The 25,078-nt window shown below is 42.2% G+C and overlaps 1 protein-coding gene across 8 annotated transcripts in view; it reads right to left on the bottom strand.

Annotated features, from left to right (window-relative positions):
- Nucleotides 1–25,078, bottom strand: part of cacna1g (calcium voltage-gated channel subunit alpha1 G) — a 611,364-nt gene that overhangs the window by 257,054 nt on the left and 329,232 nt on the right. For all 8 annotated transcript variants that reach the window (XM_088000446.1, XM_088000447.1, XM_043714394.2 and 5 more), the window contains exons 4-5: nucleotides 8,289–8,386; nucleotides 27–186 (exon numbers count right to left, since the gene is read on the bottom strand). In XM_088000446.1, coding sequence (XP_087856572.1) covers nucleotides 27–186; nucleotides 8,289–8,386 — 258 coding nt within the window. The remainder of the gene's footprint in view (nucleotides 1–26; nucleotides 187–8,288; nucleotides 8,387–25,078) is intronic.

The raw sequence follows: 25,078 nt of genomic DNA, 5'->3' as shown, positions 1-25,078 counted from the left end.
CACGTTTTGAGATGAGACATACTCACATTGTAAAGTTCTCTTCGAGAAAGCACCTGTTTCGCAGCAATCCTGCCCACAGCTGGACCCCGACAATGCCAAAAATAAAGAAGACAAAGAAACAGAGGAGAAGTACGTTGCCTAACATAGGCAAAGTGTCCAGCAGCAGTGTCACCAGTATCCTCATACCTGCAGAATAAACGCAGAGACATCAAATAGCACCAGTCCTTAGCCTTCCTGCTGTGCAGGACCAATGACTTTATTAACCTGATAGGAGCTGTCAACCATTTGTCAGCCTATTAGGCCTCAGAAAGACAAATTGTTCAGTATATCGACGTATTAATCATCTGTCAGCTTCATCAATCATCTCTTAATAAAAATATATTTCCAAATGAGTTAATCTACCCACACTGTGCTGTGTCGGCTAATCAGCAAAGATACCTTCTGCAGATCATACATCAGTTATTCATTAATACCTATTACATCCTATTGAAATACATCTATCTGTCCTTTGTCAATTAGATGTTGTTTTGCCATCTCTCGATGATACATATCAATAAATATCAATTAATACTTTCTATCAATATTTCTTAAAAGATCAAATTATTGACATATTCTCTTTTTGTTGCACTTTATAGTGACTTTTTTTGTCAGACTTCAAAGCATATGCCCATTTTTGTTTCTTATATCGGCAGTTTCCATAGATGTTTGAATTGAAAGATTAAAATGAAGGGTTTAATGGAAATGCCCTGACTAATTGAACATGCCCTAAGCCAGGAAAGGAGGACTGTGCAGAGGACACAGTTGAGACACATTTAATGCCGTTGAGGAATCCCTCATGACAAATACAACCTGCTACCTTTTAAGTGTCTTAGGTAGAGTGTATACCTGCATTGTGTGCTTCTGGTGAAAACTGCACACTGTGCTATGCACAGAAACACTGGGATTTAAGGCTTTAATGACAGAGTTCAGAATTTTCCCCAGAAAACCTCACAAGTAAGGCATTTGATTGTTTTGCCCCTTAATGTCCACTATTTTGAAACTCTGTAGGGGAGATTTGCCAGATTGACACATGAATTAAGGGATTTCAGTTGCTTGGAGAGACTGGGCAAGCTGGAAATGTTCTCTTTTGAGCAGAGGGGGCCAAGGGGTTATTTAATAAAGGTGTTCAAAATTTTGAGGCTTTTTGGTCGAATACGTAGAGAGAAAATGCAAGCACTGGTGAGGGATTTGGTAACTTGACGACAAAGGCTGCAGGTAATTGGGAAAATAACCATAAGGGAGTTATCGTGGTCTGGAACACTTTACTTGAAAGGATGGTAGAAGCAAATTGAATTGTCATTTTCAAGAGAAATCATAAGGTACAGTTAATAAGTTTGCAGGTGACACCAAAATTGGAGGTGTAGTGGACAGCGAAGAGAGTTACCTCAGATTACAACAGGATCGTGACCAGATGAGCCAATGGGCTGAGAAATGACAGATGGAGTTTAATTCAGATAAATGTGAGGTGCTGCCTTTTGGGAAAGCAAATCTTAGCAGGACTTATACACTTAATGGTAAGGTCCGAGGGAGTGTTGCTGAATAAAGAGACCTTAGAGTACAGGTTCATAGCTCCTTGAAAGTGGAGTCACAGGTAGATAGGATAGTGAAGAAGGCGTTTGGTATGCTTTCTTTTATTGGTCAGAGTATTGAGTACAGGAGTTGGGAGGTCATGTTGCGACTGTACAGGCCATTGGTTAGACCACTGTTGGAATATTGTGAGCATTTCTGATCTCCTTCCTATTGGAAAGATATTGTGAAACTTGAAAGGGTTCAGAAAAGATTTACGAGGATGTTGCCAGGGTTGGAGGATTTGAGCTATAGGGAGAGGCTGAACAGGCTGGGGCTGAGGGGAGTCCAGAAGTAGAGGGCATAGGTTTAGGGTGAGAGGGGAAAGATATAAAAGAGACCTAAAGGGCAACTTTTTCACACTGAGGTGGTACGTGTATGGAATGAGCTGCCAGAGGAAGTGGTGGAGGCTGGTACAATTGCAACATTTAAGAGGCATTTGGATGGGTATATGAATAGGAAGGGTTTGGAGGGGTATGGGCCGGGTGCTGGCAGGTGGGACTAGATTGGGTTGGGATATCTGGTCGGCATGGACGGGTTGGACCTAAGGGTCTGTTTCCATGCTGTACATCTCTATGACCCTATGACTCTATGTATCTGGAAAAGAGAGTGCAAGTGAGTAAAACTAATTGGATAGTTCTTTCAAAGGGCTCGCACATGATGGTGGGCAAAACGGTCTCCTTCTGCACTTTTTGATTCTATAAGTTCTCTTATTCTTGGCCTTCCCACTTCTGAAAATGAAACTTGGTGTTTCTGCGGCAGCCAGGAATTCTCTGATCCCCCTTTACATTAAAATATCAAGAGAAATAGCTTAGGGGTGGGAGGCAGAGAAAATTGGAAGCCCCCCCCCGCCAAAAGGCTTAACATTTTATAAAGGGAGTATAGGAAACTGAAGCATTATTAGAATGGAAAGCAGTTCCAAGGCTATGCATAGTGTCTGCTGATTGATTTTCAACATTTATCTCATTAGGTTCCATAGAAAACCTTATTCATTCTCACGATTCTGGCTTTTGCCAGGAGTTGCTGAGCATAATTTTTTTATTCAATGTCCAAGCAGAGTGTATTTGACGTTGGTGGTCTATACAATATCAGGTCAAAAAAATTAAAATAGATAGAAAAGTGTCACAGAATGAATGATCTATAAATATTTAACATCTGAAAAATTAGCATGAAATCATTGCTGATAGGATATCTTCATATTTCAAAGGTTAGAAAGAGCACTCAATAGCCAAAGGGTCCATTTGGAGACAATGTATGAATAATAAAGTGCACAGCATGTAGGGACACTTTACAGTGTGACGCAGAAATCTAGACTTTAGTGCTTCACACAACTATAACCAACCTGCAAACATTCAGCCCCAACAAATAACTAAATAATGTGAAGGAGCCTTATTCTTTTCAACAATAAGGAGTTTTAGGTTTCCTAATGGGCCAACGCATTGTCGAAAAGTGAATAATGCCCTACAACATAAGTAATGGAAAAAACCATGCAGCATGTTTGGGAGTTGTGAAGACACATTGTGAATTGAGAATCTCACAACTTGCATTTGTACAAACAATCTCTCATCCTCATTGCCAGTATCAATCAGAGCTGGCCCAATGTGTTGATGCAGTGATGGATTGGTCCACTCTAAGCAGAGTTTCAAATTCCAATCTGCACTGACTTGGTTCACAACAGTCAAGAGTATGATGATTAGTGTGAGAGTGCCCCCTATTCTGGACAGGTGGAAGGTCAGCCAGGCACGCATGGTCGGGTTAAGAAACACTCAAGAGCAAATTAAGGGAGGCTGTTTGCCTTATTTGCTTTGGTATTCTGCAATGTCTTTCTTTTCATGTTCGATGGATATTTGGTTGCCAGTTTAGGAAATCTATCAATTTTTAAAATTCATTCATGGGACGTGGGCGTCTCTGGCTATGCTGGCATTTATTGCCCATCCCTAATTGCCCAGAGAGCAATTAAGAGTCAATCACATTGCTGTGGGTCTGGAGTCATATGTTGGCCAGTCCGGGTAGGTTTCCTTTCCTAAAAGGATTTTAGTGAACCAGATGGATTTCTCTCCAACAATCGGCAGTGGATAGGTCTTAATTCCAGATTGTTATTGAATTCTGCCACAATAGGATTTGAATCTAGGTCCTCTGCTCTCTGGATTGATAGTCCAGTGATTCAGGGCTGAACCATTAGCCTTAAGGCAACCTTTTCTCATCCTTGGATGGTAAACTCTGTAACCTCTAACGGAAGGGACCTTGCAATCTTTCTGAGCACGTGTGTTGCTTTATTCATTTCCTTGCCTTTCCACTCTTATCTCTCTCCATTATATGAACACTCATGGGAATGGTCATACTAAGCCCCTTGGTGAGGACAGGAAGCTAAAAGTTTCCCTGCCTGAGGCAGTTGAAAGGCAGCTTGTGTAATCCCCTCTTAGCCTTGCACCAGAGGAATGATGTTTCGTATCATCTCGTTCAAAGCTGACTAGTATCCAGAGCCTGTGAACTCAAATCCTTCCTGGTATGGCAAGACTAGGGTTAACCATGGGGTTAACTTACACCATGTGCAGGTGACATGGTTTCTAGGATAGCAATTTACTTTCAAGTTATTCTTTCACTGGATACAGGTATCACCTGTTGTCTGTCCATAACTGCTTTCTTTAGGCCATTTCTGAAGGCAGTCAGGAGTCAAACACCTTACTGTGGGTTTGGAGCTGTCTGCAGGCCAGACCAGATAAAGGTGACAGATTGCCTTCAGGTGGGGAAAGACCCAGAGAGGGTTTTATAACAATCAGCAGCAGTTTTGTGGTCATCACTGAGAAGACCTGCCAATTCCAGATTTACGAACTGAAATTAATTCCCACCAGCTGCTGCGGGGTGGGATTTGAAGACACAACCTCAGAATATTAACCTCAGCCTCTGATTTACTGGTGCTCTAGTGACATGACCAAGGAGCCACTGCTGCCCTGGTGTATGGATTTAGACCACTTTAACCAACCGAATCTGCCTCTCAGAAACGCAGGTCTACTTTAGAAAGGTCCTTTCTTTTCTTCATCTTCTTCCTTCTTCTCTCCTTCTCTCTCAACACAGGGAGAGGGGCATGAGAGCTCAGTGGTTAACATTGTTGCCTCATAAGCCAGGTACCTGGGTTCTATTCCAGCCTAGGGCGGAGTGTGGAGTTTGCACATTTTCCTCTTGTCTGTGTAGGTTTTCTCTGGGTGCTCTGGTTTCCTCCCACAGTTTACAGATGTGCAAGTTAGGTGGATTGGCTGTTCTAAATTGCCCATAGTGCCCAGGCTAGGTGGGTGAGTCATGGGAAGTACAGGGATAGTAGGTATCTTGGTGGGATCTTCTTTGGAGGTTTGGGACAGACTGGATGGCGTGCTTCCACACTGTAGGGATTCTATGATTTCTCTTCATTTGAGACTCCTCAAAATCTAGCTCTTGGTCTCCTATCCCAATATGTGGCTCATTGTCAAAATGCGTTGAAGTCACTATATAAATGTAGGTCACTGTTTTTTGCACTTTTCATGCTTCTCATTCCTTCCTATCCCTGGAGAGAGGCCCCCAGACAAAGCTGAATGCGCTTGAGCACCTTCCCTCATCCGTGACTGTACATTCCAGATTTCAGATCTGAAACAATAACACTTCTGCACCAAAAGAAATGGACAAAAGTTTGGCTCCAAATAGCAGACAACGATGAAGAAAGCACTTCAGTAACCATGACTAAACATATCTGGATCCAATTGGCATTTGTGTCTGTCTCTTGCTTTCAAAATTACTCATTTAGTCCAATCCAAAAATACTTGGGAGGAAGAGAAGAATTAATGGCTGCTGATACAATCAGTGCTGACAACTGTTAATATTGATGAAAATGATGGATGCAATTATTAGTTGTCCTATCACATCCTCTTATGTCTCGATTCAACCAAAATTATATTTCACAGATATGAGCTATGGCTAGCTGATTCGAAAATTAATTTACCTAATTATAGCAACAATTAAACAGCCGCAGGCTTGGTTTTCCTCATCTATCAGATTGTCATTAAACTGGATAAGATGATAATTTCTGGTCCTGGAATAGCTGGTACAACAGAACTTCTACTGATACAATAATTGTTATTAATGACAATGCCCAAAAAGACTGGCTTTTAATCTGACACTCTGAATTACAGCTAATGCTCAGCTATTCATCTTCAAGGTCCGCCTGATGGGTGATAAAATGGTGGAGTTACTGCTGTTTACTGAAATTAATTGGAGAGAATGATTGTTGAGGGTGGGGTAAATGGTTTAGTGCATTGGGCCGAGACTGAGGGCTATGTCATCACGGAAAGTAAGGGAGAGAAACACAGGAAAGGTAGACGAGCAAACAACAGCTTACATTTATATTGTACCTTTAACAACAAACAGAGTCCGACAAGCAGCCAACTAAAGAGATATTAGGAGAGATGTCCAAAAAGTTTGATCTGAAATAGTGTCTCAAATGAAGAGAGAGAGCGGGAGGCAGTCAGGTTTAGGGAATGAATTCTAGAGTATCAGAATGTGGTAGATGAAAGCATGACTGCTGATGGTTCCAAAGGAAGCAGAGAACGGCAGGTCATTAGCATCATGAGAGGGAGTGGTGTGAAGTGTGTGTGTGTGTGAGTGTGCATGTGTGTGCGTGTGTGAGAGTATGTGCATGAGTGTGCGTGAATGTGTGTGAGTGTCAGTGTGCGTGTGTGTGCATGTGTGCGAGTGTGTGTGAGTGTGTGTGTGAATGTGAGTTTGTGCGTGTGAGTGTGCGTTTGTGTGTGTGCGCGTGTGTGAGTATGGTGCAAGGTTCAAATCAATAGTAATGGATCAGATTTCTGTTGTATATTCCACCTTTTTTTATTCCCTCAAGAAGGTTGGAGTGAGGGCTGATCTGTTTCCATACTCCCAATGTTTGGGTTTCATTGCTTTGAAGGAAAGAAAAATTTACATTCCCCATTGTAGCGCCTTTCACATTGTCAGGAAAGCCTTCTGCAGCCAATGATGTCATTTCCATAAGGCCATAGGAGCAGACAAAGGCCATTCATCCTATCGATTCTGCTCTGTCATTCACCAAGATCGTAGCTGAATCCTTGGCTCCTCTTTCCTGCCTTTTCGCCATAACCCTTGATTCCCTTACTGATTAAAAATCTATCTCATCTCTCTGGTGGTAGTTATTTTATAAAGGCAGCACAGAGGCTCATTGGTTAGCAATGCTGCCTCACAGTGCTAGGTACCTAGGTTGATTCTAGCATTGGGTGTGACTTGTATGAGGTTTGCATGTTCTCCCTGTGTCTGTGTGGATTTCCTCCAGATAGATTAGATTAGATTACATTACAGTGTGGAAACAGCCCCTTCGGCCCAACAAGTCCACACCGACCCGCAACTCATCCATACCCCTACATTTACCCCTTACCTAACACAAGGGGCAACTTAGCATGGCCAATTCACCTGACCTGCACATCTTTGGGCTGTGGGAGGAAACCGGAGCACCCGGAGGAAACCCACGCAGACACGGGGAGAATGTGCAAACTCCACACAGTCAGTCGCCTGAGGCGGGAATTGAACCCGGGTCTCTGGCACTGTGAGGCAGCAGTGCTAACCACTGTGCCACCGTGCCGCTGCTCTGGTTACTTCCCACACTCCAAAGATGTGCAGTTTAGGTGAATTGGCCATACTAAAAAAAATGCCCATTGTGTCCAGGGATGTACAGATTAAGTGGATTAGTCATGAAAATGCGGGGTTACAGGGATAGAGTGGAATACTCTTCAGAGCGTCAGTGCAGACCTGATGGGCCCACTTGCCTCTTCATGTACTGTAGGCATCCCACGATTGTATTTCTTTTCTCCCCCTGATTACTTAGTAATTTTGCATTCTATTAATGCCTTCCACCATGAAGACTGATGTAAAACATTTATTCAATTCCTCTGTTTCCCAATTATTATTTCCTCTGCCTCATTCTGTAAGTGATCTTTTGTTTACTTTGGATTCTCTCTTCCTTTTTATCTATTTCAAGAAGCTCTTGTTGTCCATCTTGATATTACTTGCAGACGTATTCTCAAAGTTTATTTTCTCCATCTTTCTTATTTTTTGGTAATCTTTTGTTGGTTTTTAAAAACTTTCCCATTCTTCTAACTTACCACCGATCATTGCTACACTTTGTGTCTTTTTATTTCAATTTGAGGCTATCTTTAACTTGCTGGTTAATTATGGTTGGCTTATGCCTAACGGGAATACATATTTGCTATGAGGTCAGGAATGTTAGCTGTGGACATGGAGTCACATATAAACCAGATTAGGTAAAAAATCCTAATGGACATTAGTGAACCAGATGGACTTTTAAACAATAATTGAAGGTAAGTCATTATTGAGGCTAGTTTTTTAAAAAATTCAGATTTATTAACAAAGTTCATATCTAATAGCTGCCTTGGTGGAATTCAAACTCTTGTCTCTAAGGTTTGCCCTTGTTGCCTAGGTGCCTGGATTATTTGGCCATTACCTTCCTCCATCCTGAGCATTAGGCCCAGGCAACCTATTATTTTTCAATTGTGAAGATAAGCACAATATTTGTTCAATTCCTCTCAAAACGCCACATCCAGCTCTTTCTTGCAGTCACATCAGTTACCCAAAAAAATTAACTGGATCAGATGAAAATTGGTTCGGTATTGTTGAGGGATAGCTGTACTTACTGGGAACTCTGTTAATGGCTCGAAGCGGTCGCAGTACCCTCACAGTACGGACAGCTGATAGACTGACATTCTGTAGGTCCAGTGAATACTCTAACATGCTGGAAAAAAACAGAAAGATAACCACTGTGGGCCATTCACAATAATCGACAAGGTGATGGGTGTGGACCACCATTCACTTTTCACACCACGCATTTCCCAACACTTCTGCAATAGCAGCATCTTTCACATTCATGTTGGCCTCTTTACTGCAGGGGAGATAAAGAGGGAAGAAAGGGAGCGACAATAAAAAACTGCTCAAATTCAATAAATCAGAACCATGGCCACATATTTACAACAGACACATTTGCACCTGAAATAGAGACAAGGTTAATGTTCTGAATGGGAACCTTCATTGGAACTAGCAAAGCGATGCTTAAGAGGTCTCCTCTATGGTTGGAGATGCCAGTTCTGGTTCGAAAGATTTTAACATCAACCACTAATCACAATTTATTTCTTCCCCCCCACTCCTGGGTGCACTCCATAGTGAAACGTGAATGGAATCTTTGTCTTTTGATTAAACTGAACTGCTAGTCAAACAGATTTTGTTTGCTCATTCCAATATTTTTATGACTGATTAATGAAAGTGTTCAAAGATGTAGTAACTCCCCTATGATTATTCTCTCACTTTTGTTCACTGTGCTATCCAGACCAGCCCTGGAGCATTGGCAACCCTATTGAGGATGGAAGTGGCAGCACCATAGATACAGGCTCAAGGTACCTCAAAGGGTTCCTAACTCAGGAAGTGATTTTAAGCTGGAATCAACATGTTTGTTTCACTTACTGCGAGAAAGAATAACATACAGCACTTTATCGGTGACCACCAGGGAGGAAGTAAAGGAAGTTTAACTTATGTGGCACCTTCTACAAACCCAGCCAGTTCCAAAGTGTTTCACAGCTAATAAAGTTCCTTTGAAGTACAGTCACTGCTGTATTGTAAGAAACAATATTCAATTTGCACTAAGCAAGCTCCAACAAAGAGCACTGTGTTAAAGGGAACATAAATTGTATTTCTGATGAAAGAGGAACAAATATTGTCCAGGACATTGGTGAGAGTTCTTTTGCTTGAACCACATAAGAGGAAAGACAGGGCTTCCTTGCTTTAACCTCTTTTCTAAGCGATGGCACCTCAAATAGTTAACACTACCTCATGGGCTGGGCGTTAATGTTGGAGAATTACTGGGAGATCTGTGTTACTTTGGTAGGGGAAGGGGGAGCGAAAGAATGTAATGCCTTTTTAGCCAGCGCTGGGTCTTCTACAGAACGCAACCCTGCTGGTTCAGAAATCCTGCCCTCTGGAAGCTGCTAGCCAATCAGAGGCTGGAGGCTCTCCATACTGGAAGAGCCAGAGGAGTGATAGCTGGTGTTGGTAATGCTCCAAAGCCCAGCCTGAGGATTAATGCTGCTTCTCAGTCATTGGGGAATGGGGCGGGATGGGGGTCATGAAAAGTGGTTTACCAGAGATTGGGGACAATGAGATCTGAGGCAAGAGTGAGGTGGGGAATTCTCAATTCTAGCTCCCTTAATTAGATGCTGGGTGTTGGCCTTTGAGACCCTTCTATTGGGTTGTAAGCACACCTTGCTGGGTGGTTTTGGGGGGCCTGAGAGCACCATTCAACTCTCATTTAATCTCAGAGTCACCACTAACTTTGAGAGTAACTCTGTAATAATTGCTCTCATTGATGGCTCTGATTGACATTCTGCTGCCGGTGGGCTGTTTCCTGTGTCAGGTCCTTTCTGACCCCAACTTAATTGAGAACAGTTTTCCTGACATTGGGAATCCAATGCAGGAACTCCCAAGCAATTCTCCAGATGCAGTCTAGGCTAATTGTTTTGAGTAGGATGCATCTGTTTTGCAAATGTACTGCAGGGTTTGATTTGATTTATTAATATCACAATTACTGAGATACTGTGAAAAGTATTGTTTTCATGCTGTCCAGGCAAATCATAGCTTACACAAATACATCCGGGTAATAGAACAAAATGCAGAATATAGTGTTACAGATACAGAAAGGTGCAGAGAATGATCAACTCTAATATATGAAAGGTCCATTCAAAAAACTGATAACAGTGGGGAAGAAGCTGTTCTTGAATCTGTTGGTATGTCTCATTGAAGACATTTGTACAGACAGATCATGAGGTTTAAACCAAACGCTGCTCCCTACTTTTACCAGCAGTCCACAAACGGATAGATATTTAGTATTTGTAAACAGTGAGGGTACATTCCCCTGACTCCGTTGATGGACTCTGACTTTATAAGGATTAAAACAACACTGTGATCAAGTTAAACCAAAGGTAGTGTTTATTTCAAAAACTCTTAGGTGCCAGGGAATACTTTGCAAGTCAGGAATGTTAACACACATGTATGGGGATATAGAATAATAAAAGATGAAGAGGTTATTCTATTGGTAACAAATGCAAAGCAACCACAGGTTACTGAAATAACTCCACAAAGGCTGGTATCCCATCACCAAGTCACCCTTCATTTACACGTTCATTGTATATGGCACTGACTCAGCGAGCTCAGAGCTGGCTCCTAGAGTAAACAGAATCTCTGACACTCCTGTTTATACGTGTCAGCCATGACTGCCTGATTGGACCAGGTTTAACAGGTTAGCAGCACCAATCAGGCAACTCAAACCCTATACGGTCCAGTCACTAACGATACCTGTTTAACAACGTCCTTACTTTTAAGTTAGAGTTCAAAAGTCCCAGACTGGAACTGGCAAGCTGGAATTCCTTTGTGAGGATGGTTAATGGTCTCGCTCAACAGTTGAAAAGTTCGAGTTTGAGTTACTTTTCAGAAGTCTTTTGAGGAGGATTTGACATAATATACCCTCTGCTTCAATATTTTGATGAACGAAAGTTGAATATTTTCAGAGCGTACAAATACAGGTGGTTGACCCTGTTTTACAGGCCAGAGTATTTTCCTTAAAGACAGGTTAAGAGAGGGGGCAAAGAAGTGGCAGATGGAGTACAACGTGGGAAAGTGTAAGGTCATGCACTCTGGTAGGAAAAATAGAGGCATGGACTATTTTCCAAATGGGGAGAAACTTCATAAGTCTGAAGTACAAAGAGACTTGGGAGTTCTAGTCTCGGATTCTCTCAAGGTAAACTTGCAGGTTGAGTCAGTAGTTAGGAAGGGAAATGCAATGATGCCATTTATTTTGAAAGGACTTGAATATAAAAGCAGAAGAGACTCTATTCGGCTTTGGTCAGACCACATTTGGAGTATTGTGTGTAGTTTTGGGTGCTATATCTCAGGAAGGATGTATTGGCCCTGCAGTGTGTTCAGAGGAGGTTCATGAGAATGGTCCCAGGAATGAAAAGCTTAACATTTGAGGATCTGGGTCTATACTCGATGGAGTTTAGAAGGATGAGGGGGGATCTAATTGAAACTTACGGAATACTGAATGGTCTGGACAGAGTGGATATTGGGAAGATGTTTCCATTGGTAGGAGAGACTAGGCCACAAGGGCACAGCCTTAAAGTAAAGGGAAGACCTTTTAGGATGGAGATAAGGAGAAACTTCAGATAAGGGCGAACGGTGGCCCAGTGGTTAGCACTGCTGCCTCACAGCACCAGGGCTCCCAGGTTCGATTCCAGCCTCGGGCAACTGTCTGTGTGGAGTTTGCACATTCTCCCCGTGTCTGTGTGGGTTTCCTCCCACAGTCCAAAGATGTGCAAGTCAGGTGAATTGGCCATGCTAAAATTGCCCCATAGTGTTAGGTGCATTAGTCAGAGGGGAAATGGGTCTGGGTGGGTTGCTCTTCGGAGGGTCAGTGTGGACTGGTTGGGCTAAAGAGCCTGTTTCCACACTGTAGGGAATCTAATCAAACATGCTGAACCTATGGAATTCATTACCACAGAAGGCTGTCGAGGCCAGGTCATTGAGTGTAATTAAGACAGAGATAGGTAAGGTTTTGATGGTCAAAGGGATCAAGGGTTGTGGGGAGAGAGTGGTCAAATGGAGATGAGAAACTTATCAGCCATGATTGATGGTGGAACAAACTTGACTAATTTCTGTTCCTATGTTTTATGGTCTAAGACCAGAGTTAGGTTGATGTGGACAATAAATGTTGTGTGGCCTCTAAACTGTCTGCTATTTCAAAACTATATGGGTAAAAAAGCAACAATTCCAGAACATGCTGGAGTAACTCAGCAGGTCTGGCAGCGTTTGAGAAAAAACAGATTTAATAGACTCATAGAGTCATGTAGCATGGAAACAGACCCTTCGGTCCAACTCCATAAGACCATAAGACCATAAGACATAGGAGTGGAAGTAAGGCCATTCGGCCCATCAAGTCCACTCCGCCATTCAATCATGGCTGATGCGCATTTCAGCTCCACTTACCAGCGTTCTCCCCGTAGCCCTTAATTCCTCGAGACAACAAGAATCTATCAATCTCGGCCTTGAAGACATTTAGCGTCCCGGCTTCCACTGCACTCCGTGGCAATGAATTCCACAGGCCCACCACTCTCTGGCTGAAGAAATGCCTCCGCATTTCTGTTCTGAAATGACCCCCTCTAATTCTAAGGCTGTGTCCACGGGTCCTAGTCTCCTCGTTTAACTGAAACAATTTCCTAGCATCCACCTTTTCCAAGCCATGTATTATTTTGTACGTCTCTATTAAGTCTCCCCTTAATCTTCTAAATTCCAACGAATACAATCCCAGTATCCTCAGCCGTTCCTCATATGTTAGACCTGTCATTCCAGGGATCATCCGTGTGAATCTCCGCTGGACACGTTCCAGTGCCAGTATGTCCTTCCTGAGGTGTGGGGACCAAAACTGGACACAGTACTCCAAATGGGGCCTAACCAGAGCTTTATAAAGTCTTAGTAGTACATCTCTGCTTTTATATTCCAACCCTCTTGAGATAAGAGACAACATTGCATTCGCTTTCTTAATCACGGACTCAACCTGCATGTTTACCTTTAGAGAATCCTGGACTAGCACTCCCAGATCCCTTTGTGCTTTGGCTTTATTAATTTTCTCACCATTTAGAAAGTAGTCTATGCTTTTATTCTTTTTGCCAAAGTGCAAGACCTCGCACTTGCTCACGTTAAATTCCATCAGCCATTTCCTGGACCACTCTCCCAACCTGTCAAGATCCTTCTGCAGCCTCCCCACTTCCTCAGTACTACCTGCCTGTCCACCTAACTTCGTATCATCGGCAAACTTCGCTAGAATGCCCCCGGTTCCCTCATCCAAATCGTTAATATATAATGCGAACAGCTGTGGCCCCAGCACCGAACCCTGCGGGACACCGCTCGTCACCGGCTGCCATTCTGAAAAAGAACCTTTTATCCCAACTCTCTGCCTTCTGTTAGACAGCCAATCCTCAATCCATCCCAGCAGCTCACCTCGAACACCATGGGCCCTCACCTTGCTCAGCAGCCTCCCGTGTGGCACCTTATCAAAGGCCTTTTGAAAGTCTAGATAGACCACATCCACTGGGTTTCCCTGGTCTAACCTACTTGTTACCTCTTCAAAAAATTCCAACAGGTTTGTCAGGCATGACCTCCCTTTACTAAATCCATGTTGACTTGTTCTAATCAGACTCTGCTCTTCCAAGAATTTAGACACCTCATCCTTAATGATGGATTCTAGAATTTTACCAACAACCGAGGTTAAGCTGATTGGCCTATAATTTTCCATCTTATCCATGCTGACCAAGTTTACCAAACTAAAATAATCCCATTTGTCTCTAAATTATATGTGTGGATGTGTATCAAAATTGTGTTTTGTTATTTAATTTGTTACAACATGCTGGAGAATACAGTAAAGTGTTCTCTATGGTTGTAGTTTGATCTCTGCAAGCCCATTACAATGATACATGTGAGACAGTACACTGAGACCTCACTGCGTTGCCGTCAGACTCAACCCAAGATGCGAACTGGCCCTTGCCGTATTTGATACTTAGCCAAAAATACAAACTCAGGGATGTGCCGTGACCTTTCACCCAACAGCTATAAAAGAGAAGCAGTGTCAAAGGTATTTGCATTTCCATGGTGGGTTCTCTGTTGTAAACAGTAACAGAGGTTCCCTGCTGATCTAATGGTGGTGGGATAAACACTGTTATGCTCCTCAATAGTTGTGGACAGAGTAACTCTGTAGGATTCACCTCATGTATACAGTTATTTGGTGATTTCTACCTGGGGTGAGATAATGATTGACTTAAACCTTTGCTCAGGTGTACAATATACATCATCAATACACTCCTGGCCAATCCTAATCAGGAGAAGCTCTCAACTATTTCTGATGTGCTTTCAAGCACAGAATATTGGGTTTCCATGGAGACTGTCGGCACTTAGCACTGGTTTGAAAGATAAAAATATATGTTTTGTCATTCTATCCTGTTGCCACGTGTCATTATTCCATTGGAAATATTCGGAAATTTCTCAGCTTGGAGACAAATTGAAAGTAGTGTTCCTCAGGGATTGGTGTTGGGAACCTTGCCTTTTCTGATTTATATAAACAATTTGGAGGTTGGTGTTAAGGCAAAATCCCGAAAATTGAAAATGATCCTAAGCTAGGAAGGATAGTGAATTGTGAGGATGATGCTGAACAACTTCAGAGGGACATTGACAAGTTGGCCAAATGGCAGACGTTGCAATGCACAGAAATATGAGGTAATGCATTTTGGAAGATAAAAACATGGAGAGACAATACAGGCTCAATGGTACAAAGTTTGAGGGAAGTACGGGAGCAGAGGGACCTTGGGGTTCGTGTGCATGATTCTCTGAGGGTGGCCAAGCAAGTCGAAACAGTTGTTAAGAAGTCTTATAGGATCCTTGGGTTTATAATTAGAGACATAGAGCATAAAAGCAAGGAAGCAATGCTACACCTCTACAAATGATTGGTAAAACCATATTTGGAGTATGGGTTCAATTCTGGGCAATTTATTTGAGGAAGGATGTTAAAGCTCTGGAGAGGGTGCTTAGGAGATTCACTAGAATGACACCAGGAATGACAGATTTTAGATTCACGGAAAGGTTAGACAGATTGAGCTTATTCTTCTTGAAGCAGAGAAGATTAAGAGGTGACTTAATTCAGGTTTCAAAAATATAAACAATTTTGACAGGGTAAACAACGATATTCTGTTTCTACTACTTGATATCTCACAATTTCATGATTGTCAGCAAGCGAGCTAGGAGTGAGATGAGGGGAAACTTCTTTAGTCAGAGAATTTGTTAGGATTAGGAACGCGCTGCCTGGGAGAGTGGTAGAGGTGGATTCAATAATAGGCTTCAAAAGCGAGCTGGATATATATTTGAAAGGGATGAATCTCCAGGGCTATGGAGATAGGGCTGGAGATTGGAATGTGCTGGATGGCAGTTTCAGGAGATGGTATAGACATGCTGGGTCAAAATGGCCTCCTGTAGAATTTTATGATTCTTTTCTACTGACTTAAAAGCACTATATATAAAAGGAAGTTATTGTTGTGTCAGGACTCTTGGCTGATTTGTCTTATTTCAAATCAAAATAGTCAACTGTGCTAACTGTATCAGTTGCCCTCCCTGACAGACACAGACTAGAGGCTGAATCTAGAATAGGATGCAGTGTGTACAGGACTGTCCACATATATCAGCTGAGCCATGAGAGGAGGCCTCACATGGCTCTTTGGCTTCGTCAGTCAAATATGTTTCTTCTATTTTTATATTTTTTTTAGGTCCTTAATGGTTTCTATCGTCATATAATTGAACCAATTCCATTTTGAATTACTGGCAGCAATTGTTTTTATAGATAGAGTAACAAGTCCTTACGACTGATGTAACCATAAGTTTCACACCCAGATAGACGGACGTCCATGTCCTCAATGCACTGTGCGATTGGATGAGATCACAGCCTGACTCTTGGTCATGTTTGTTCTGCTGTGGAGCTTTGGATTTTGAGCTCTGTTTTAGGGGGATTCTGTTTTCAAGACAACGCTTTCAAAGGATGGCAGCACTGTGAGGGAAGTGAGCCTTCCTGTCTCCCCTTCTCATTGCCCCAAACATTTCGATAGCACCCTTTGCAATCAATGTTGTAATACAGGGGCCACTGTTGTCATTTCATGCACAGCAAGATTCCATGAACAGCAGCTTGATCAAACTGACTAACCTTGTTTGGTATTGGTATTAGTCAGGCCACAAACCCCTCCACAAAATGGCACCATGCAATCTTTCCCACTCATCAGAGAAAGCAGACTGAACCTCCTTCTAACTGTCAACATCAAGGCAGCATTTCTGACACGCAGCACTCCCTTAGCACTCCCATAGTGTCAGCCCAAATCTTGGCCTTGAGATCCAGAGGTGGAAATGGGCTCCACTGACTCACAGTGAATGGAAAGCAGTAGGAGCAATGTGGGTCCTGAAGTCTGGTTGGAGAACTAGTGGGAGCTTGTGTCACCTTTCCAATCGGAATCGCGATGTTATTCTGAGGTAATCAGGCACTTAACTGGACAGTGTTGGGTTTCTCACTGAGTAGATCAGGGCCTCAGGCAGACGTCAGCAGCACCATCGGCAGCAGTGGGTGCTATTGTACAGGGACATCCCCAGAAGGCCAACAACAATTGCCCAGGCTTGGGTAAGGGAGATGGGGTTGGTGTTCTCAGGGAGGGAGGTGCTGGTCAGTGGGCAGGAAGGCTGGGATTTGTCTTCCTGTTTCAGGTCACTCTGTTGGACTCAGAGTAGCTTTGAAAAATAGTCTGCACCCCAACCTCAGACGCCAGAGGTCGACTTGACAGGATTTGCCAAGCAGCCTCTCTGGGGCCATTTCAGGGCCTCAGTGAAAAGATTGTCTGCAAACTAGGGCCTCGGAGGGTCGGTATGGACTGGTTGGGCCGAAGGGCCTGTTTCCATACTGTGGGGAATCTAATCTAATCTAACTGGAGGGAGACAGCCTGGACTGCCTCTTTCCAATAACATTGCTTCCCTGCCTCCAATCAAGCCTCTGTGGAGAAGAGGCCATTAAGTTTTAACTAACAATTTGTATAAAGGCAGTGACTCTTAATGTCTGTGAATCAAAATGGATGCTGTTGAGTTGCTGTTTAATTTGGGGAGTGCAGGACCCTTGAGATGATGGATGTAAGGCACTCAGGAGAATCTAAGCAAATATATACTTTGTCCAAGAAATACTTCCATCTCATTTCTGTGTGGCTCTGTTTCGATAAAAGCTCCAAGTCAAGCACATCTCCTTTTAACCACATTAATAAATTGGTCAGGATTTCACAGTACATTCATTACAATCTCTTTCAATATTCAAATGTCATTTGAGTTGAACGGCATGAATCAATGAGAAGTAGACATTTTATTAGCAACAAAAAACCCTCAACGACTAATGTATCCTTTTGAAGTAACATCCTTCGTTGAAAACAATATTTTTTTCATTATCTCATCTTTGAGAAAAGCTAAATAATGTCCAAGTGCCCAAGCTCCTGGTTTCAAAATAAGCCATTCATAAACAGGCAATGGGTAATTGCTTACCACTTTTTAATGTAGTGTTCAACCCAAGCTATTGTTTTCAAAATTAAAATCTTTCATGGGGAGGTGGGTGTTGAAGACATCGCCAGTGTTTGCTGCTAATTCCTCCTTGGCCTTGAGCTGAGATGCTTTACTAATCCTTTCTGGAACATTCCAGTTTTACTATTCCTTTCTGGAATGACATCAACCTTGTACAATTCTGATGGCCTAAACATTTTTGCTGTTCTATCAACTTCACGAGTTCCACACCATCTTAGAAATTCCATGATCCAACAATGTTTCGATTAGATTGGCTAATTCCCTTGAACCAAGCTTGCTAGGCCACTTTGGAGGGCAATTAAGAGTCAAACACATTGCTGAGGGTCTGAAATCAGATGTAGATTTCCTTGCTTTGAGAACATTAGTGAACCAGATGGGGTGTTATGTCAATTTTTGAACATTTCATGCTCCACAATACTGAGAGAGGATTTCATTCCAAACTTTCTACTAACTGAATGTACAATCTGCCAGCTGATCCCATGAGAGTTGAACCCATGTCCCCAGAGAATTAGCATTGGCCTCAGGACAACTGATTTACCAGTTGTTATGATCCCAGCTGATGGTACAACTGGACAATTCAAATCTGGGAATGAAAACTAGCTTGTTAGACCATATGAGTAGTTTTTGCACTTGATTAACATTGTGGTTAGTCAATGAATCATATTTGCATGAGGCCACAGATGTTTTTCAACAACAGAACAGAGATTTATTATACAAAAGAAACAGAAAAACCTGAATATGAGGCAGTTGGTAAGATCATAACACAAACAGCAAAATAAAGTTTTAATCTGTTTCCCAACACTAACCTTTATTGATACTCAATCCCAGAGAAATATCACTCCTAACCCAAATATTTAATCTCTTACATAATTGGCTCAACCTGTTTTTTTTTCCTTGGAATGTTGATATAGCTTTATTATTTCTTTCTGAAGCTTGCACAATTCTGTTAGCCTAAATATGTTTTCTATCAACTTGACAAGTTCTACGCAAAGCTCTCTCAACTTAGAAATTCCATGATCGAACAATATTTCAGCTCGAGTATCTAGTTCCCCCAAACTAAAACATGATTAGCCTGCAAAAACAAAATGGTATGAATTGAAGTGCTGATTCTTGTCAAATGAACTGAAGTCTAAAGCTAAATAGTAGCCTCTGGTCTATCTGAAAACGCAGCAGTACAAATATCACAGCTCTTAACACCACAGACACTTGAAGCCATCTTGGAAATAATGCACTTAGGTCCCTATTCTAAATGACTTCTTGACCTTTTAAAAGAAAGTTACCTTCACAGAAATGACCAAAGTCTATTTGGCTCTATTGTAAAATCCAAATTCAAAAATGCTAATATATTATACAAATCTGGTACAGTGACATTACCACCACACCCACCATCTACTAGTGACATACGTAGACAGCAAAAGCTGTTGGGAAGCAGTAAGGTAATCTTTGAAGGTATCGTTTAAGAGGTGGCTTCCAAAGGGTCTCTTGCAGCTGTTTAGACATATGATAAGGTGGATAGGAAAGTGGGTGCTGCTTGCTGGAATGTAAGATTGGAGGAGCTGTTAATGTAGAAAATAAATTTGTCGATGATAATTTAAAAATCCGTATCAGGCAATTAATCAGGCTTGTGGGACAGAAATATTCACTGATCAGCTTTGGTGTGATCAGAGGTTAAAGGGGAGCTATCTTTTCAATCCAAGTCAATATGGGGAAGCAGGGCATTATCATTTTGCACCTTTATTATATGAAGACAAGTTTTCTCAATGGATCCGAGTGAATCTGATGATAATACTTCTTTGGTTGTACTTCCTGTGAAGCTCCATCCAGCTCAACATTTCCTCAGTGAGAAAGTGACTCTGATCCAGATCACAAAAAGGGGGTGGGGGGGAATGCTATACGTCACAGTCTTTCTAAGATGGTGTGATATATTGGGCAGGTTGGGTGCACTCAAATTGGAGATGCTCAGATCATTTTTGAGAGGGACTAATGCTGCAGGATGACCTGCTAACACTCTAAAACCTGGTTCAAAACATAGTGGCTATTTGGGTTTGGTGAAAAGAGCAGACAAAACTTTGACGGGAGTCAGTGTGTACAGGAGATGACAAGGGTTAGGGGAAAGCATTTGAAGAATGAAATTTTACGGCTGAACCCACTGATTGATAGTTTGTTTATTAATTCACTACTTACTCAATTCTATTCACTGTGCACTCAAATCATTGTTTACTCAGGGGATTCATTATTTATGTTCATAATCTAGGCATTCTAATAAAGACAACACAGCTAATCCAAACGGACTTTCACAATTTCTTTTTGTCAAAAACAATTCACACCAATGTTAAACTCAATTAAATTAGGTGCAGAGGAACAGGAAGAGGTCACTTAAACCTTCCAGCCTGTTCTGTTAGATTGTGATTGATTGGTATCTTAACTCCATCCACGCTTTTTATTTCCACATTCTTTAAGTGCTGAAAGAAAATTGAGTTTGGAAATCTTCAATTGAGAGTGCAGCCTCAACACCACCTTGCGGAGAGGCCTGCGATCTTTGCCCCGTTACCCTTAGTTTGATGTTGCTTCTGAATGGTCCTACTCTCGTTTTGCAAAGAAGCAATCTGCTTCCAAAGTGAAGTGGAATGAGGCTGCCTCCTCCAGAGAGTCTTGCTGTTTGGTGGCAATGTCAGATAGGGCTCTGACTCACTGCATGGAGATGTCTGGTATGCCAAGGCTGCAGTGCTGGTGAAAATTATTGTGCTTTCCTTACAACAGTCACGCAAATACCCTCTAAAATACAGCTCATTCTTACAAAATGAAAAACACATGGTTTGAAGTCCTATTCAAATGCTGTCAAAATGTTAAGTTACTTGAAATTTGGAAACTCTCCACATGTAAAGGTTTTTTTTTAAAATCCACTGACAAATTGCCCTTCTGAAGATTAGGTCACAAGCCAAAAATAACATGAGCAAAGAATTAAAAAAAAAAATTCATGTCCAGTTTTCTCCTGTTATCTGTTAGCTAAAGTCCGTGACTTATTCTGAGATTCAGATCTATAACGTGTCAATACCTGAGAACTGACTGAAATGCCTGTTATTCTATTGCTGGCCTAGCAGCAAGCCTTAGTCAAGGCCCACTCTGGGTGTCTGAGCACACTGCCTGGGTTGATGTTTCAATGCATTTCAGGGCAAGTGCAGTGAGATGGAGATGCTGTCCTTTGAACAAACTATTAACTGAGGCCCTGTTTGCCCTTTCAGGTGAATGTGTAAGATCCCATGCAAAACTCAATGAAGAGATCAGTATTCTCCAATTATCTCGGGCACAATCAAATTGAACCCAACACCTCACAGATGGTTTGTGTGATCATTAGCACCTTGCTGATTCGTGGGATCTTGCTGATTGCTGCTTGTCCTACACTGAAGAGGTGGGCCCAGCAGCAAGCGACGTGACTCCGACATTGGTGGGTCTGGTGCAGGCGGCAGTGATGCGATGGCAGAGGAGTTTTGGCCCAGGGACAAAAGATAGTGCCTGAGGATTGGCGACTTCAGTGTTGGTTGTATCTGGTGTAGATGGCAGTGAAGCAGTGGAGGAGGGATAATGGTGCAGGGGTCATAAGATAATGAGTTAGCTCAGGACTGATGGACTCTCTTTAAGCTATACCTTTTTTTCCCTTATTCTGAAATTATTCAAAATGGCGCCAAATCGTGGCAATGAATGAAAGCTTTTCACTGTATTTTATTGTATTTTTACTGTAAAATACATGATAGTAAAATTATTCATTTATTCAATAGCGGTGGTTACATTTCAAAACACACTTTTAATTGGCTAAAGCAGCTCTTTGCAGCATCCTGAGGTTCTAAGGGGTACTACATCAATGCAAGGCTTTTTATCTCTGTGCCAGTAGAGACCAGAAGCAAAACACCCTCCAGTTGTTCATCACACAGTGTATATATACCAGTGAGTACCTGGCAGGGTTTACTGTTGCTGTCAAATACGAGGCACTGTGTCATTGTCAGGAATTATTTTGTTTGGATCAGAACAGTTATACAATCAGGATGGGTAGTTGATAAAATTAACAGATTTTAGACAACAGTCAATGGCCAAAGAGTTTGTTTAAATGAAGGATAATGAATGGCTGCCAGGGAATTCATGAGCTGGATGTCAACAAGAAAAAGACATAAATTGAACACCCGTGAGATTGAAATATTGCTTTAAACTACAGTTAGGCCCTTGGTATTCCCAATAATTTAATCCATAATGTTTACTCAAAAAATTAAACATGGATCTGAACATATCTTTTTACTATTACACAACATGCTGAGTGAACATGATGAAAGGAAGAAAATCTTGCATTGATGTTCTACCTTTTGCCACTTCAGGCTTTTCCAAAGCGCCTATTCCACCAATCATTTCCTTTTGCCATGTTGTCATTGACATGTTTTTTAAAAGTCCAGTTTACGGACAGCAAGATCTCACAGTGATAGAATTGCACAACCTCTTTTACTGATGAATGGTTTGAAGGAAGACTATTGAGCAGGGTACCAAGGAGAGCTCCCATTGCATAATGGGATTGTTGTATCCAAAGGAAATGGGACTTTGGCTTCCAACAATGCAGCACTCTACCTTAGCACTATACTATAACTGTCAGCTCAAATGTCTGGAGCAGGATTCAAACTCTTAAACTCTGTCTTAGTGACCCAGAGTATTACCACTGAGGAACAGCTCACAGGACGGGACAGTTGCTCAGCAGTTAGCACTGTTGCCTCACAGCGTCAGGGACCTGGGTTCAATTCCAGCCTCGGGCAACTGTCTGTGTGGAGTTTGTACATTCTCCCCGTGTCTGGGTTCTCCAATTTCCTTCCACAATCCAAAGATGTGCAGGTCAGGTGAATTGGCCATGCTAAACTGCCCATAGTGTTAGGTGCATTAGTCAAGGGTAAATATAGGGTAGGGTGGGTTACTCTTCGGAGGGTCAGTGTGGACTTGTTGGGCCAAATTACCTGTTTTCATTAGGTAGAGGTAATCTAGTCTAAGCTAACGCCAGTCATAATGCCAGTCGGGTTAGCACAGTGGCTCAGTGGTTAGTACTGTTGCCTCACAGCACCAGGGACTTGGGTTCGATTCCTGCCTTGGGCGACTGTCTGTGTGGAGTTTGCACATTCTCCCCATGTCTGCGTGGGCTTCCTCCAGGTGCTCTGGTTTCTTCCCCACAATCCAAAGATGTGCAGGTTAGGTGAATTGGCCATGCTAAATTGCCCATAGTGTTCAGGGATGTGGAGGTAAGGTGTATTAGTTAGGGAAATGTAGACTAATAGGTGTAGGGGGGTTGGTGTGGATTTGTTGGGCCAAATGGCCTTTTTTTATTTGTGGGTGGCATGGTTAGCACTGCTGCCTCACAGCGCTTGAGACCCAGGTTCAATTCCCGCCTCAGGCAACTGCCTGTGTGGAGTTTGCACATTCTCCCCGTGTCTGCGAGGGTTTCCTCCGGGTGCTCCAGTTTCCTCCCACAGTCCAAAAATGTGCAGGTTAGGTGAATTGACCATGCTAAATTGCCCGTAGTGTTAGGTGAAGAGGTAAATGTAGGGGAATGGGTCTGGGTGGGATGCTGTTCGGAGGTCGGTGTGGACTTGTTTACAGGCCGAAGGGCCTGTTTCCGCACTGTAAATAATCTAATCTAATCTAATCTAATCTAATCTAATCTAATCTAATCTAATCTAATCTAATCTAATCATAAATGCAATGTCACCAGCAGGGAAGGAAATTGTAGCAGACCTCTCACTATCCCAGTCTGGTTTAGTGAATGACTGAACACTGCACCAATTCCTTTCTGAACCACATGGCTCAATGACATATCAGGAAGGGCATTCACTCATTGAGATTTCACAGATACATCACCTTTGAAGCTCTGCTGGGTGGCAGGAAAGAGAAAACCCCAAAGGGGTTAACAACACCTTCGCCTGAGACCGCTCTTCGTGCTGCTTGAGTTTGTTTTCAAATCTGGTTGTGGTCAAAATCGATTGTTTTTGATGAAATCCAGATGTGAAAAGCAAAGTCTCTTACGAAAACAGTAGTTCGACCAGGGAAAAAGTGAGGAGGCATAATCTGGCAAGAGTCTGGCAGTCAAATTCACCAAAACCAAGGGCTACTCAGGCAAGTGTGCGTGGGAAATAGCACCACACCTGTGAGGAGCAGCTGGGCATTAATCCACATACTGATGCCATGTTCTCAAACCTTAGCTTGAGAGAGGGACCCAAGCTCAATGGCTCAAGGTTTCATTTGCTAACAGAGAGGAGAGCACTGCTGCAATAAATCAGCCATTTGCACTGTGCTGGATTTAGTCAGAAAGCAATTTGATCCCTGAAGGGAAGTGACCTCTCACCCCATCGAGCCTACTTCTCGTGGCTGAGTTGTATCTTAACTCCATTTCCCGATCTCCATTCTGACACCTTAAATACTCTTCCAGAAGGACTATGGCGACTTTACCTTTTTTATCCTTACTTAAATATGGAGAACAAAACTGCACACAGCATTCCAAGTGTGGTCTTATCAGTGCCATGTGCAATTGGAGCAAGATTTTCTGCAATAAAGGCCAATACAAGTTTTGCTCAAATGTATACATACTGACTTTATGTGTGAACAGGAACATTTCCAAGTTTCACACCTTTCACAAATATTTTATTTTTTTTATTCTTATGACCAAAGTGAATAACCTCACACTTCCCCACATTATCCTCCAGCTGGCATTTTCCTGCCCACTCACTTAACCATCTATACTACTTTGTAGTCTCTTTGCATTATCTTCACAGCTTGCCTAGCTTTGTATCATCTGCAAACTCAGATACAGTGCTTTTGCCATCTAAATTATTAATACAGAGGCAAATAACTAAGACCTCAGCACTCACTGGTATTTCACTAGACAGTGCGTGTCAACCTGAAAACACCCCATTCGTGCCTACTCGTTGCTTGCTGTCCAATAACCAATCCTCTATCGACATTAATGTATTATCATCACTATTTATCTTTTATGTAGCAACTTCCTAAAAGCCTTTTGGAAAAAGATGTATACTACATCTTCAGTTTCGTCTTTATCTATCTTCTTAGCTGGATCTTCAAAACATTCTAATCCATTTGTCAAACCCAATTTTCCTTTGGTAAAACCATGCTGATATTGATCACCCAGCGATTTTCTCATTTCATTGTTAAGGCTTCGTGATGAATAGATGCAGCTCTCTCCTGACCATTGATATCAAGCTAACCAGCCAGT

This window comes from Chiloscyllium plagiosum, unplaced genomic scaffold (genome assembly GCF_037043375.1).
Source record: "Chiloscyllium plagiosum isolate Xiang-an unplaced genomic scaffold, Cpla_swu_hap1 HiC_scaffold_25, whole genome shotgun sequence".
In the NCBI taxonomy this organism is placed as follows: Eukaryota; Metazoa; Chordata; class Chondrichthyes; order Orectolobiformes; family Hemiscylliidae; genus Chiloscyllium; species Chiloscyllium plagiosum.
This window is presented reverse-complemented; position numbering and strand designations above follow the sequence as displayed.